The sequence below is a fragment of the Heteronotia binoei genome, chromosome 21, assembly GCF_032191835.1.
Source record: "Heteronotia binoei isolate CCM8104 ecotype False Entrance Well chromosome 21, APGP_CSIRO_Hbin_v1, whole genome shotgun sequence".
NCBI classification, from domain to species: Eukaryota; Metazoa; Chordata; class Lepidosauria; order Squamata; family Gekkonidae; genus Heteronotia; species Heteronotia binoei.
The window spans coordinates 47,484,381-47,499,267 of NC_083243.1; the positions used below are offsets into that span (position 1 = coordinate 47,484,381).

The 14,887-nt window shown below is 38.0% G+C and overlaps 1 protein-coding gene across 5 annotated transcripts in view; it reads left to right on the forward strand.

Annotated features, from left to right (window-relative positions):
- CEP128 (centrosomal protein 128) overlaps positions 1 to 14,887 on the forward strand; it is a 323,574-nt gene that overhangs the window by 268,206 nt on the left and 40,481 nt on the right. For all 5 annotated transcript variants that reach the window (XM_060261805.1, XM_060261808.1, XM_060261806.1 and 2 more), the window contains one exon: positions 1,866 to 1,889. In XM_060261805.1, the coding sequence (XP_060117788.1) occupies positions 1,866 to 1,889 (24 nt within the window). The remainder of the gene's footprint in view (positions 1 to 1,865; positions 1,890 to 14,887) is intronic.

Consider the following 14,887-nt stretch of genomic DNA (forward strand, 5'->3'; position numbering starts at 1 on the left):
CAATAGCAGAAATTTTATTGGCAAGCAAGTGGATGGACAAAAACATACCTAAATTACAAAACAGGCTAATAAGAATTTGGGGCTATTTCATATTGAGTAAAATAGCTTTCTCTTCCAGTAATATGTCACCAGAGTCATATGAAGAAATAACAGTAGAATTTTGGTTTCTTAACTCAACAGGAAATCTTCCTAAATAACCCTATGACCTATTTTTAGAAGAATGGTATAGTACTTTACTTCCATTATAAATAAAACTATAGGGAGATATTGTTAAATATTTTTTACAAAATGACTGTATTCTATTTTCTTTGTTTGAACTTATGGTTGTTAAAATAAAAAATTGTAATTAAAAAAAAATTACACCTGTTTTCCCTCCAGTCCTAACTAATCTCCCTCCCTTCATCAGGGTTTTCTTACTTTCATTGATTAAAACATTCTGAACTGGGTCAGGGGAAGGATTGGGTATGTATCCCCAAACCTCATGGCACACAGCTTGTGTCATTTATATCTTCTTCAATATATCATAAACTGTTTGGGGCATTATATTCTAAATTAAAGTAATACAACTGAGCAAGGCTGTTAACAATTGAACATTTTGGAAGACTTTAAATAGGGTCTCTATAAGTCAGAAGCAACTTGATGACACTTGACACACTCAGTATAGCTGAAATGTAAGATTATAGAGCCCTGTGGCACAGAGTGGTAAAGCTGCAATACTGCAGTCTGAGCATTCTGCTCACAACCTGAGTTCAATCCCAGCAGAAGCTGGGTTCAGGTAGCCGACTGAAGGTTGACTCAGCCTTCCATCCTTCCGAGGTTGGTAAAATGAGTACCCCAGCTTGCTAGGGGGAAAGTGTAGATGACTGGGGAAGGCATTGGCAAACCCCTCCGTAAAAACATTGTGATGTGACGTCACCCCAGAGTTGGAAACAACTGGTTCTTGCACAGGGGACTACCTTTACCTTTTTAAGGTTATAGAGAGGTATAAAAGGAGTTCATGATAAATGGACAGTAGTCTGGGAATTTTGCTTTTCACAGAAAGAGGGTAGTGAATTAAACTGAATGGTAGCAAAGCTAAAATTAATTAAGAGTATTGTTATTGTGCACTATGTAAAAGGGCTACCAATTCATTTGTGTGCACAAGGCACAGACTTCAGTTGATAGATACACCTGTTTAATTGTTTATAATGATAATTGCGTAGTCGATAACCAAACTTTGTTTTCCTTACTTGGGTTATAACTGATTTTCTAAATCAAGGTTAAGGATGGGCCATATACCAGAATATCAAGCCTTGATTTCCCAAACTAATTTGAAATTTGTCAGCCATAGGTACAGAGCGTTCCATGGTTGGAATATTTAGTCAGAGTCCAACCCATGGTTTATCAGCCACTAAGCAAACCAGTGCAGTTCTTTCTTTTCCCTAGCCTCACAGCTTGCAAAATCTGACTGGCAAGCCTCTTTATCAGTATCCTTCAGGAGTCTGACTCATTTTGACAAGCTTTCACTGGCATTTGGGCTTTCAACCAGGGTCAAGCCAGCAAACTACTAACACTTACCATAGTTGTTAGATTGGGACTGAGTCAGAATGTAAAATAACTGAATAGCCCACTGTGGTATAAAATGTGTGTGCATGAGTTGCTGAAGATATACTACGTAGCTCAAAAACAGGATGGAGTATTTGTATTTCACTGGGGGGAAAACAGCCACATCATCAAGCTTGCTATAAGGTATAAATGGCAATTTGGAATGGCCATCTTTTATAGCGCAGTCTGCACAAAATATTACATAGGCTTATTTTATGGGTATATAAAATGTATTAGACCTACCTCTCCTTGCTTTCTCATAATGTCTTCTTTCTTTGCAGGACCGAATAGCGACATTAGAAACAGTAAGTTTTTTGTTCCTTTATTTCCAAATCAATTGCAATTCTTACATAGATTTTTTAAAAATAAAGTCTCAAACATAGAAGAAAATGGGCCCAGCATATTTGAAAGTAATTTTCCAAACTGTAAACCAAGTTCTAAGAGGTACTTGTTTGCCAGCTGGCTATGATGAATCAAAAAAATCATGTAAAAAGCATGATATATCAACATGAGGTCACTTAATATGGAAATGTGCTGGTAAAGTCAACCATATTTTAAAGGTCAACTGGAAGTCTAAATTAGGCAATACTTTAAATTTGTTTGTACTTGAAAATGACAAGTGTGCTTAGGTTTGAATTTTACCAGAAATTAAATAACATTGCCATAGGGGAGCTGAAGTCATTGGGTTAGTTATAAAATAGCAGGGAGGGGCATGATAAAAAATAAAAAATGCAGCCAATAAAATGAAGGCTTAGGTGCTGATTTTTGAGGTTTTATATTGAATCTTTTTTCTCTCAAGGATGGAGTTCTCACAGATACAGGTGTATCAACAAATGTAATGTGCTGTGCATTTCTACCCAGAGAGTAAATTAAGACTATTGTTTCAGTCATCCTTCAGGATCTTATGAATAACAAAATGGATGAATAGAAGCATGTGTGTGTACATGAACATTGGTGGATGATGTTGCCCTGAAACTTGATTTAAAAAATAATAATTATGTGGATGTAATTGTTAGTTGGTTTCCCAGTTGTGTGCCATTGCACATCTGTTTGGGTATTAAGTATTTCTGGAGGCAGAAAGAAAACCCTGAATATTTACTACATATCAGAGTAATCTTGGACTTGGTAAGGACTTGCTCTGAGTTTACTGTCATTCAGACCGACTTAGGGTTGGATCTGAAACAAGATTTTCACTTGCACTAGAGTTCTTGAATGACCAGAAGCATGAGGGAAAAAATTGTGGTAGCTGCTTGCATGAAGGCAAACTTATTGTATCCTAACTTGTGCAAGATCTTGTGCAACCATTTTCTGAGTAGTAGAAAAGTGAAAGAGTCCAGTAGCACCTTAATAGCTAACAAAATTAGTGGTAAGTTTTTGTGAGTCACTGCTCACTTCTTCACCTAACTATATTACCAATGATTTATGAAAACTCATACCCTACCAAATTTTGTTAGTCTTTTAAGGTTCTACTGGACTCTTAGTCTGTCTCTGACAGTAGAAAAGAGTAATACAGCTACCCATATTGATTAGTTTCTGAGTACTATAATATATATAGGAAGAAAAGTTCTAGATGTTGCACAAGATCTTCCAAAAGCTGAACTGCACTACCTCTGTTTATGTTTCCACTTGTGCATCATTGGATCCAAACCTTTGAATCCAGTGCACAGTACTTTTTTATTCTCTTAACCAATTCCTTCCTCTAGAAAACTTACCTTCTCCATGCAATCAAACCTACCAGCCCTGATCATCATCTATGGTTATGCTTGTTTTCTTCCTAGGCTATTTGTGTTGTATACCATTTCTTTGTGTTACAAGCATGGCCCGTTGGAAGTCACAGGGAAGTTGTTGCATGCCCTTCTCATCTATGATATGGGCTTCCTTGTTGAAGTTTAGGAGATATGTGATTAGTTTTGTGTTGTGTATTGTGCTGCAATTGCATAGGTATGGTGGGAAGCAGTCAGGGGTAATTGTTTTTTTCTCTTCCACTGTGTTCATTGGGGACATTGATACTTAATCCAGGAATATGTAACAATTGGCACCAGTTATGTTGAAGTAACATTACATTGGCACGAGGGGCAGGAATGTGGGTCAGAGAGGCTTAATACTGTAACTTCCACTCTGCCCTAGACATGCTGTTCCCCCAGCACTATCCATTTCTGTGATGACATCAGAGAAGCATCAGTGTAGTATCACACTGCTGAAACACCAGCATAGTCCTGGATTCCTCAGCACATCTTGGCATAATAATAATAATAATAATAATAATAATAATAATAATCTTTTATTTATATCCCGCCCTCCCCGCCAAGGCAGGCTCAGGGCGTCTAACAAGACATGGTAAAACCATGATACAATAAAACAATACATAATATAATTAATAATTTAAACAGTAAAACCAATAAAACAATATAACATTATAATATAATCAAATTGTGTATAAGATGGCTCGGTGTTATTGATGTTATCAGGGGTTCCGTCTTAAAAAGCTAGCTGGAAGAGGACAGTTTTGCAGGCCCTACAGAATTGGTTAAAATCCCGCAGGGCCCGCACCTCTTCCGGCAGTTGATTCCACCATTGGGGGGCCTTCATAGAGAACGCCTGTTCTCTGGTAGCTTTTAGTTTGGTTTCTTTTGGCCCAGGGGTTTCGAGAAGATTTTTTTAACTTGATCGTAGTGCTCTCTGGGGAACATATGGAGAGAGGCGGTCCCTAAGGTAGGCAGGTTCCTAAGGTAGGCATAATGCCAGCATAGGGGTTTAACTGTTATTTGAAGCAGTTCATAACCTTCCTTTAGGATTGCTCCTTAAAAGAATAAAATGCAGTGAATATGGTGCTAATATATTTCTTTATCATTTGACTGATTTTATTGTTCCCATAGTGCTTTTAATGTATTACCTAACAATCTGTGTAGTGCCTTCAGCAGTATCTGCTTCAATATACACATGCATCAATAGATGTACATGCATAGATGCAGTACTTTTGAAGCTTGCGTTTGGGCAAAAATGTATTATCAAGTAGTGTTCTTTTTCAGAATTGAGCTATGGTATATTTACTATTTAAACAAAATACAAGCTGCATGCCATAGCTATTGTGGCTTGTGTATAATACCGCACTCTACTCAGTAAAAATATGTAGCTTGTCAGTTCCCTCTAGCAGTAGTACAGTAAAAATATGATAATAAAATAGCATTCATATATAAAGGCCCTGAAATCATACAGAACCTTTGGAATTATTGGCTGATCTGAGTAATTGTCATTTGCTTTGCACTAAAAATCTTTTAGACTGCTGGAGATTTTTGGTTGTAACTAGTTCTTTTTGTGACAAATTCAGAAGCATCACAAAAGAACTGATAAATATTACAATCTGTCCTCTTATCTAGGTAGTATAAAACCTTCTGAAATCATGAGATTTAGTAAATTGAAGAATCTTGTTTCATTGTTTTTAAAATATTTGATTCTCATAATTAAGGAAAACTAGGGTTATTCTATATGATGCATGTAGTTTGGATATTTGAAGACACGCCAGAAGGGGCCAGTTCGGATGGAAAACGTTCTGCTTTTCCTCTGTGTGGTTTGTGGATGTCGGTTTGTTGTGCCAGAAAGAGGGGAATATATGCAACAGCACACTAGTTCTCATTTGTATAAACAGCCTTTCACAGGTATTGCTGTGAGGAATGGAGGAAAAGCAGTGGCCATCAACACTTGTCCAAAGATGCATCCCTTTGAGTCTGAGTAATTCACACTGAAAATACAGATCTTTATTTGCCCACAGGGCAAACACTTACCAGTAAAGAATACATGCTCATTAATTTATATGTAAAGATTTACTAGGCATAAGATCAATTATAAGCAAAGAAAAGAAACATGAACAAAACATAGTGCATGAAGAAAGAAATATATGGCAGAAGGACAGTAAAATAAAACCAGAAAGAGAAATTGCAGATGATCATATAGCTATAATATAGGCGCTAGAATACCCTCCTACTCATCTCTAGGCCATCTGGTTAAAAATAAGAAACTAAGCTATCTAACAGTGCAATCCAGTGCTCTAATCTAGTCGATATTTTCCAAAGCATTAATTAAACACCTAGTGAAATGGTTTCAAGATGACAATCCCAAATTATCACATCAGGATTTAAAATTGTGACTGAAACAATATATACTGGAGGATCCCTCAAGTGTATCTCTGAGCATCCTTTGTGGCTATGTTTGCCACAGTGGCCTATAGTCAACAGCTTGAACCTGTTTATCAGGTTGTTTTCAGTCTATTCATATGGTACAGTCAGGCCTCAGATTCAGTGGGAGCTCACAGGAGCGCAGCTCCTGAACCTTTCTGAGAGTTCCTCCTCCTCCTTCTGAGAGTTCCACCTCCTTGTGCATTGAATAGTATGTGCAGCTGCATAACAATCCCTGGATGAGCTCCACCACGTATTTTTCTACAAAACGACCCCTGGGCACAGTGCAGTCAGCCATTGTGATGTAGTAGTTAAAAGAAACAGGCTCTAATCTGGAGAACTAGGTTTGATTCCCCACTCCTCCTCCACATGAAGGCTGCTGGGTGACCTTGGGCCAGTCTATTAACTTTCTCAGCCCCACCCACCTCAGAAGGTGAATGTTGTGGGGAGAGGAAGAGAAGGTGATTCTGAGCTACTTTGAGACTCTTTAGGAGAGAGAAGAATCAAGATGGGTAGCTGATCCATCCAACTACCACTCAGTGTCAAATGTTTCATTCCTGGGCAAAGTAGCTGAGAGAATGGCAGCAGAGCATTCTCTGGAAGAAACTTCAGTCCTGGATCCATTTCAATCTGGTTTCTGCCCAGGCTATGGAATGGGGACAGCTCTGGTTGCTCTCACAGATGACCTCCATAGACACCTGGATCAAGGCAGGTTTCTCCTTGATCTTACTGCAGTGTTTGATGTGGTCGATTATGACCTAACAACTCACCACCTTGCTGATTTGGGGATTTGAGGGACAGTCTTGAAATGGTTTGTCTCATTTATCCACGGTTGGGGACAGAGGGTGGCACATGGGAAGAGGGTTTCATCACAGCACCCTTAGGTGTGTGGTGTCCACTGGGGGCACTCTCATCAGTGTTATTTTACATCTATATATGCACTCTCCCACCCCACCCAGACATCTTAGCCAAGAGTTTGGAGGCTGTGGTTGGTCATTTAAAGCAGAGTCAATTGAAACTACATCCATCAAAGACTGAGGTCCTGTGGCTGAATTGGGAGAATCCCAGAGTGGGGTGCCAACTCCCAACTCTCGACAGTGTACTTCTAACACCAGTGCCCATGATAAAAATCCTGGCCTCTTTGCTCACAAGGCCAAGTCTTTCAGTGTTCTTCATGTCACAGAGAAATTGTGGCTTGTTCATGATTCATGAAGTTAACTATAGTATCTTCCTGAATTGTGCAAGACCTCTAGAAAGATTTTGTTGATATCAGAATGGGATACAATAAGGGATTAGAGTAGTGATATTTGCCTCCAGAAAGCCTAAACTTTATTACTTTTTCCAATGTTTATGTTTAGAGAATGTACATTTGAAATTTAGTGCTTCTCAAAAATTGTCAGTCTTGTTGAGCCACCTTCCTTTATGCTCTTGCTCTGACTGCTTTCCATGTCACAGTTGAATCTCTAGGTAAAATGCTACTTTTTGATACTGCAGAAGTAATCTGAGTATGTTTTATACATTGCAGAGGACCAAAGCTGGATGCAAAACTTTAATTACAGAAAAGATCCTGGCTTTGCTCCAGGGAGAACAGAAATCTCAGTACAAATCTTAAGTATAAGGAACTGTAATTTTTGTAGCTGCCATTCTTAATTTCCCATTCTAACTGGAATTCCGATATCTGCAGGCATGCATACAGTAGCCTCAAGTGGGGTAGGGTGGGGGTATGACATGCATGGCTTACCCCCCATGTGTGTGTTTTAAGGAAGGCTCAGAGTACAGCTCTTTCAGCTTTATTTAGGAATATTGTTCTCTTTGTATAAGAAACAGTTGTTTTTCTTCAGATTTGCATGCTTAGGGGGTGGAAGATGTCACTGTACTATGCAGAAGGCCATTTATATGTTGTGTCTAGTGTGATATTTTAAGAAACTGACCCACAAAAATACTTTTAAATGCACTCATTCTAAAATTAACTAATAAATGTGTTCAAATATTTTCCCCTGTAATGTCCTGTGTGTTACATTTGCAGGATTTTAAGTATATAGTACTAAAATAAAAAGGCATACATTTTATTAGATGGTGACAGATAATACATTAGTGTAAGAAATTTGCACAGTCTATGGTGGGGAGTAGTACTAGTGAGTCCTCAGTAGGAATTGGTTATCTTCTTGATCTGCAATAATTTGTCGCAAGACCTTTTAACAAATTATGGTATTTCAACATGTATGCTTGTTCTATCTGTATGCTGTGAATGCTTATCCTTTTACCTTACCTTCTGAGTTTGGTCATCTAATTATTTTTTTTTTGTCATTCTTTGTCATTACCCAATAAAATGTTGTTAGACTGGATCCAGCCCCATGCTGATACCACCAAGGTGTGATGAGAAAAAATCATTTAGACAGACCCTCATGGAAACCCCTGCCAAAACACCTAACGAAAGGGCTGGGAGGGTGGACCAAGCTTCCAATGGCCAAAGGTGGTGAGTGGGGCTAGCATGGTGCCCTAAGTATCCATTGGGCACCCCCACCCCCTAAACCCCCAGGCCAGCTGATAGGGCCGGTGTCAGACCTGGTGGGCCCCAGATTCCTGCGCTTGACCCTGGCCCACCTCCTCCACTTGGCAAAAAGTTGCCATGGCTGCCCCTGCTCTTGCCCCTCCCCATGGCGTCACAAACAGGACCCAGGTGGGTCGATGCCCTGGCTTACGAAGGAAGGCTTCAAACATTGCTCCTCCAGGCTACAATAGAATACATGCCAGTGTGATTTGTTGAAACAAATGCTGCAAAGAGGCCCATGAAGCCATTGATAATCCTTTGAGAAGTGACAATTCAAGGTAGTATTATTGTTACTTCCAACTTTTCTGTGGTTGAATTTTTTTTTCCTGTTTAAATAAACTACTGCGTTTACCTCAGGGGAGTTTGTATGATCATGAATGTGAAGTGGGGTGAAGTGCACTTGAAAAAAGAGGCATACTTTTAATATTATGAAAATGTGTTTTTATCCCATCCAAAAACATCTGTAGTCTAGACTGAAAGTTCAGTTATTTTGGCTTTTAATTCTTTTCTTTCTTAGATTCCGATGCCAACAAATGTTTGTTTTAAAATTCCTGGTGGTTTAACCCTCAATAAAAGCGCTGTGTTCTAAAGACAGTGTTTCTTTTTTTTTTTTTACTCTGTGCATATGGCTGATGCACACGACCACTATGCAAGACAAAATGAAGGTTGCCTTGATCCATGTTCCAAAATCTTTTGGCAGGAATTCTTCATGAGGCCTTTTCTCTGCTCTTTCCACACACACTCACTTCTCCATCTGTTCTTGGATCTGCTACAAGCTCACTTTTAGGCCCTTTATGGACTTACTCCCCCTTGTCTTAGATTTCTGATGAATCACTGATTCCTGCCTTGGCATACATTCTTCATCCTGCTTTGACTCATCTTTACCGTCCTTTCCACTTCTCAGTAGAGGCCTTCTATCAAAATTAGGGTCATCTGCTGGTCTGCCTTCTGCCAGAGTTCTTCCCTAATTGCCAGTCCCTTTCTGGATCCTACTACAATTTCTGTGGGTGATTACAAGAAATATTCCTAAACTTCCCTGCTCATATCCTTAGCAGAATGGAGAAATATGTTTACAGCAGGATCATGGGTACACAGTTCTTCTCTGTGATCCAACAGCTGGAGATGTGCACCTGAAACCCTTTCAGAAAAAAGGAACATTCCATCAGTCATCTGTTTGGCAGGCACAGTATTCCCCTACTTCTGACCTATATATTCAACCCTTGTCAAAGAGTTGATTAGTGGGGTTTTAGTTCTTTTGAGAGGAATCTGTATGCACAGCTCCGGTTACTTTGTGTTCTCCTTTGAACTGGAACTACCTACTGCGCACAACTTTGTTCTCTTCTTTTCTCGTCCCTCTCTCCTGTCTTTGGTACAGGTAGTATCTCTTAGTTTGTGTACTATGAACAAAAAACATAACATTAATTAATTATCCAATAGCTCTGAAACCATTTGGCTGACTTTAGGATTTGCTGCATTAACCAGACAGTACATTGGCAGTATGACATTGCTCTAGGTCATGTCCATTTTAAATTTCTCTGTAATTACATTCCTAAGTACTCAATAAGTGGAAAGGCTTAGTTTCATTTTGTTGTAATAATTTTTATTTTCCCATAAAAAAGAGAAAAATATAAGCATATATATCATGTATGAGACATATTAATTTCTAAAAATGTCTTTCCGGCACCAATGTTAATAATATATATTCTAATAGTTAATGGCCGCATATATAATGGATATTACATCACAAAAAATGTCGTATGACAGTTGTTTACAGTATGCATTCCAGTAATTAATAAGCACATTCATTTCTCTCAAATTCTGGTGGTATACAGCCACTAATATATCTGCATGTTCTCATAGTCAGTTGGTACATTTCTACACCAGTAATTTTTCACAGATGACTGCAGACAAGAGACACTGTATCTGAGTCCAGAATACTTTTCCTGCCTCTTACTAATTCCATCTTCTGTAATGTAAAATAATTATCAGGTTCAATTCAATAACATTATCAGTGAATCGAGAGTTACTGTTTCACCAAAAATCAACTGAGCTACTCCCAGAATAGGCTTCCAAGTATTATTATTCTTTTGGCAGTTGCCTCATAAATGAATAAGAGTTCAGTAACATCTTAAAAACTAACAAAATTTGGGGTAGGTATATCTTACCATAAATGTTGTTAGTCTTTAAGGTGCTACTGAACTCTTATTCCTGCTGCTACAGACAGACTAACATGGCTAACCCATCTTGATCTATGAAAAGAAGAAAATCAGTAACATCCTGATATTTCAACAACCAAGCTACTGAAAGATTGAGGAATCAACCTGTTCTGGAGGGGGCTTTACTTATCCTGAAGAAACGTCTGTAGCTTAGAGATGCTGTGGTTGGAAGCTCAGGTCTCCTTGGTGGCACATGCAGCTTCCATCAGCTTTGGCTGATCCTTCATTTCTGATGGTTGCTTTGAAAATGTGATCCTACTACAGTGATCCATGATCTCTTCACATCCAGGTGAAATTATTGTGCATTTTGTGGGGACGGCCTTTAAAAACAATCGGGAAATTTTGATTGGTTGTAAATGGAAGGGCCAGTCTATCATCAGAGGTTGGGTATAGGACTCAAATCTCTCCTGTGCTCAAAGAACTGCATTGGCTGCCTCTTAGGTTCTGGACACAGCCTTTAAATGGCTTGGGATATCTGAAGGACTGCCTTTTTTCTTCCAGTCCTCTGGTTAAGATCCTTCTTGCAAGCCATGTTTTCTTTGCTTCCCCTCCCCACCTGCAGAAATGACATGGCAACCAGAGTCAGAGCTTTTTCAGTGGTAGCACCTCACCTTTGAAATGCCTTCCCTCTTGAAAGTCACTTTACACCTAGTTTACTGCCCTTTAGGAGCTAAGCCAAAACATTTATTTATTTATTTAGTAGTCTTATATTCCACCCTTTCCCATAACGGGCTCAGGGTGGATTACAACATAAATTGAACAATAAAAACCTACAATTTAAATTTAAAACAATGCAATAAAAACAAGAACAATAGAACAATAGAATGAAATAAAGTGCATCATCGGCAAGAAGGGCACATTTCACAAGATTTTAATTGAAAGATTCCTTCTTATTAATGGTGGTTATTATGGCCTGCTAATAAGGGCTGATTTATAGATACCATTTTAATCAGCTGAATTTTTATTGTGTTTTCATGCCACTGGCATAATCTTGGTTTATTTTATGGTTTGTTTTATGACTGATATTTTTTCTTTTTTTGTTTTTATGGTTTTATTGTGATTTTAGTTTGTGAGCCTCTGAGTGTATCAGTTGTTTAAGTATAATAAGCCACTGGGGAATATACCTGTTCAACCCTACTCTTCTGGTCTATGCAAGTGACTTGTGCTGCAGACTGGATCATGGCCTAGCTCTCTAATAATTATCTTATGAAAACTATGAATCCTTTTGAATAGGATAGGTCTTTGAAAAACAAGTAATCACCATTAACTTTTCTTAGGGAGTGAAAGTTCCGATCAGATTCTCCAGACTTAATTTAAGTAATATATTATAGATGGAAATTTTGAAAACACAGTGGTATGCATGCTTTTTTTCCTTTCTTATGAGACATATTCATTACCAAATATTTGTATGTGAACAACTTGTGTTCTTCCCACAAGGAAAAAGTCACTCAGGTTAATTTAAAAGACTGAAGGATTTATACCAGATTGGAAATGCTGCAGTTAGACATCTGTTCATATATTTATTCCAATAAGTACATATCTCCAGAGTAATATATTTCCCATTCCACAATTTATTTCTTTGTCTACTTATGGTAAAGCTTTAAGGATATGAAGATGAGATCCTGCTCTGGAGAATATCATAAATTCCTTTCTCAAGAGAACTCTTGAACTATCCAAAGTATTTGAGTTGCTGTGTAATATTATAATGTAATATTTCCTTAGCACCTCCAAGAAAAAGGACTGCACAACAGAGAAATGGAGGGAGGAATCCAGTGTTTTGGAGAACAGAGCAATGTGACAAAATAATTTTTAGTTTATCATCAACCACATGGTCTGTGCTGGAGTCAGAAGCTTTGTTTTCACCTAGGGGCCACATGCTCCTGTGCAGCAGCATCCCCTAACCCTGTTGATAGCAGCAAGGCATCTTCTTGCATAAGCCTGGAAACAGACATCTCTGCCAAGCATAGATGAATGGGCACAAAGTTTGGCATGTGGTTTTGATGAATAAAATAACAGTGTATAAGAAGGTCTGCGAAGGAAAAACTGGTTCTCAACAATTGTTCACTCAAATTTGGTCCCCATTTGTTAAATACAGGAATAGTCGTAGGCCAAAAGAGCAGGTAAAAGAAATCATTCTGAGATATATTTGATTAATTGATTGCAATATATGGAAGATTAAAATAGAATAAGATACAAGTAGTACCATAGTTCAAAGGTCCATAATATGGAATTTTTGAATTTTCAAATTTTGTAATTATCTTCCTTGGAATTTTTTGTAATTATAAACTTTTATTGTAATTGTTTATTTGTATTTATTAATACTTTAATTTTTAATTAAGTAGTTTTTTTAGTCCACCAAATAGGTCCCTGATATGGTTTACAATATAAGATAACCAATAACATAAATAACATTTAAGAAGTTCTAAATTATCCAAGGTGATACAACTTTCCAGATTTAGGGATGGAATTACTCTTTGCTCCCTCATAAAAGATATCTTAAGGAGAAGAAGTTGTGTCTCATCAGTATATTGTTGGCTAAGAAATCAAAGGAGACATCAAAGATTGTCTAAGAAAGGATACATTGAAAATTACTTTACTCTACTCTGGTTAAAGTATTGTGTTCAGTTTTGGGCACCACAATTTAAGAAGGATATAGACAAGTTGGAACATGTCCAGAGGAGGGCAACAAAGATGGTGAGAGGTCTAAAGACCAAGTCTTACAATGAAAGGTTGAAGGAGCTGGGTAGGTTTAGTCTGGAGAGGAGACTACTGAAAGGTAATATGAGCATAATAATAATAATTATTATTTATTTATATCCCACCCTCCCCGCCGAAGCAGGCTCAGGCGGTTTCAAGCACATCTTCAAGTACCTGAAGGGCTGTCATAGAGGATGGTGCAGAGTTGTTTTCTATTGCCCCAGAAGGTCAACCCAGAACCATCAGATTGAAAGTAATTTTTTTTTTTAAATTAGCTAAACATTAGGAAGAACTTTCTAGAGCTGCTCCTCAGTGGAACAGGATTCCTTGGGAGGTGGTAGGCTGTCCTCCTTGAAGGTTTATAAAGAGGCTAAATGGCCATCTGATAGCAATGCTGATTCTATGAATTTAGGCAGATAATGAGAAGAAGGACAGGGAAGGGTTACAAAACATCACTGCTTAATTCTTGTGGCCCCCTCTTACATGCCCAGGGAAATGCTGTTTGGCACTTTGGAGCCAGGCAGCAATTTTTCACCAGGCCAGTTTTGCCAGAGATCCTGAAGAAGTTTTTTTTTTTTTTTTGCCATCTTCTGGGCTTGGAGCAGGGGTCACTGAGTGTGTGTATAGGGGGAAGTAGCATTGTACAAGGAGTTCGACTAGGTGACCCTGGAGATCCCTTCCTTGAGATCCCTTCCAATGATTCTATGATTGCAGCAACTATCAGACCATTATACTATTTTTCCATGCAAGCAAAGAGATGCTCAAAATTGTTCAACAAAGACAATTACTGTATATGGAATGAGAAAGGCCAGATGTTCAAGCTAGATTCAGAAAAGTGGCACTAGAGATCATATTCCAAATTTGCATTGGTTACTGGAGCACAGCAGAGAATTTCAGAGGAAAATATATTGTTTTATAAATGTGTTTTATAGATTGTAGCAAAAATTTCAGCTTTGTGGATTATGAAAAGCTATGAATGATTAAAAAAGAAATGGCTTTACCGCAATATCTGGTCATTTTTATGTGCAGCCTATACTGTGGACAAGAGGCTACTGTTAGGACAGAATGTGGAGAAACAGAATAGTTTCCAATTGGCCAATGTGTCGGACAAGTTTGTATTTTATTTCCCTGTCTGTTCAATCTGCGTACATATAAGGAAATCTAGGTTAGATTTAGGTGAAGGTAGAAGGAACATTTACAATTTGGAATATGCTTGGTGACACCACATCACTGACAATAACAACTGCTGCTGAAGGTTAGAAGAGAAAGTGCCAAATCATGATTACAGCTGAACATTAAGAAGACAAAAGTAATGATTACTAATGAATTACACAATTAAAAACAGGGGTGTCGAATTCATTTGTTATAAGGGCCAGGTATGACATAAATGAGACTTTTGTATATTTTGTACTATCTTGTACTAGTTTGACTTGTTACAGAATACAGATATTGTTACAATTAGTAATTAGTTATATAATTTCCACAGGGAGTGAGGTTGAGTGTTTACTTTGTAACAGTTCTTCCATGGTCCCAGTAGTCTGTCATATAATGAGACTTTGTCTGACCGGACTATGTTGGACCGGGCCATGTGTGTACCTATCTAAGATTAGGTAGCGGAGTTATAAACTTTATAAAGGACACAGACAAACACAAAGGTTTTTTTTTTT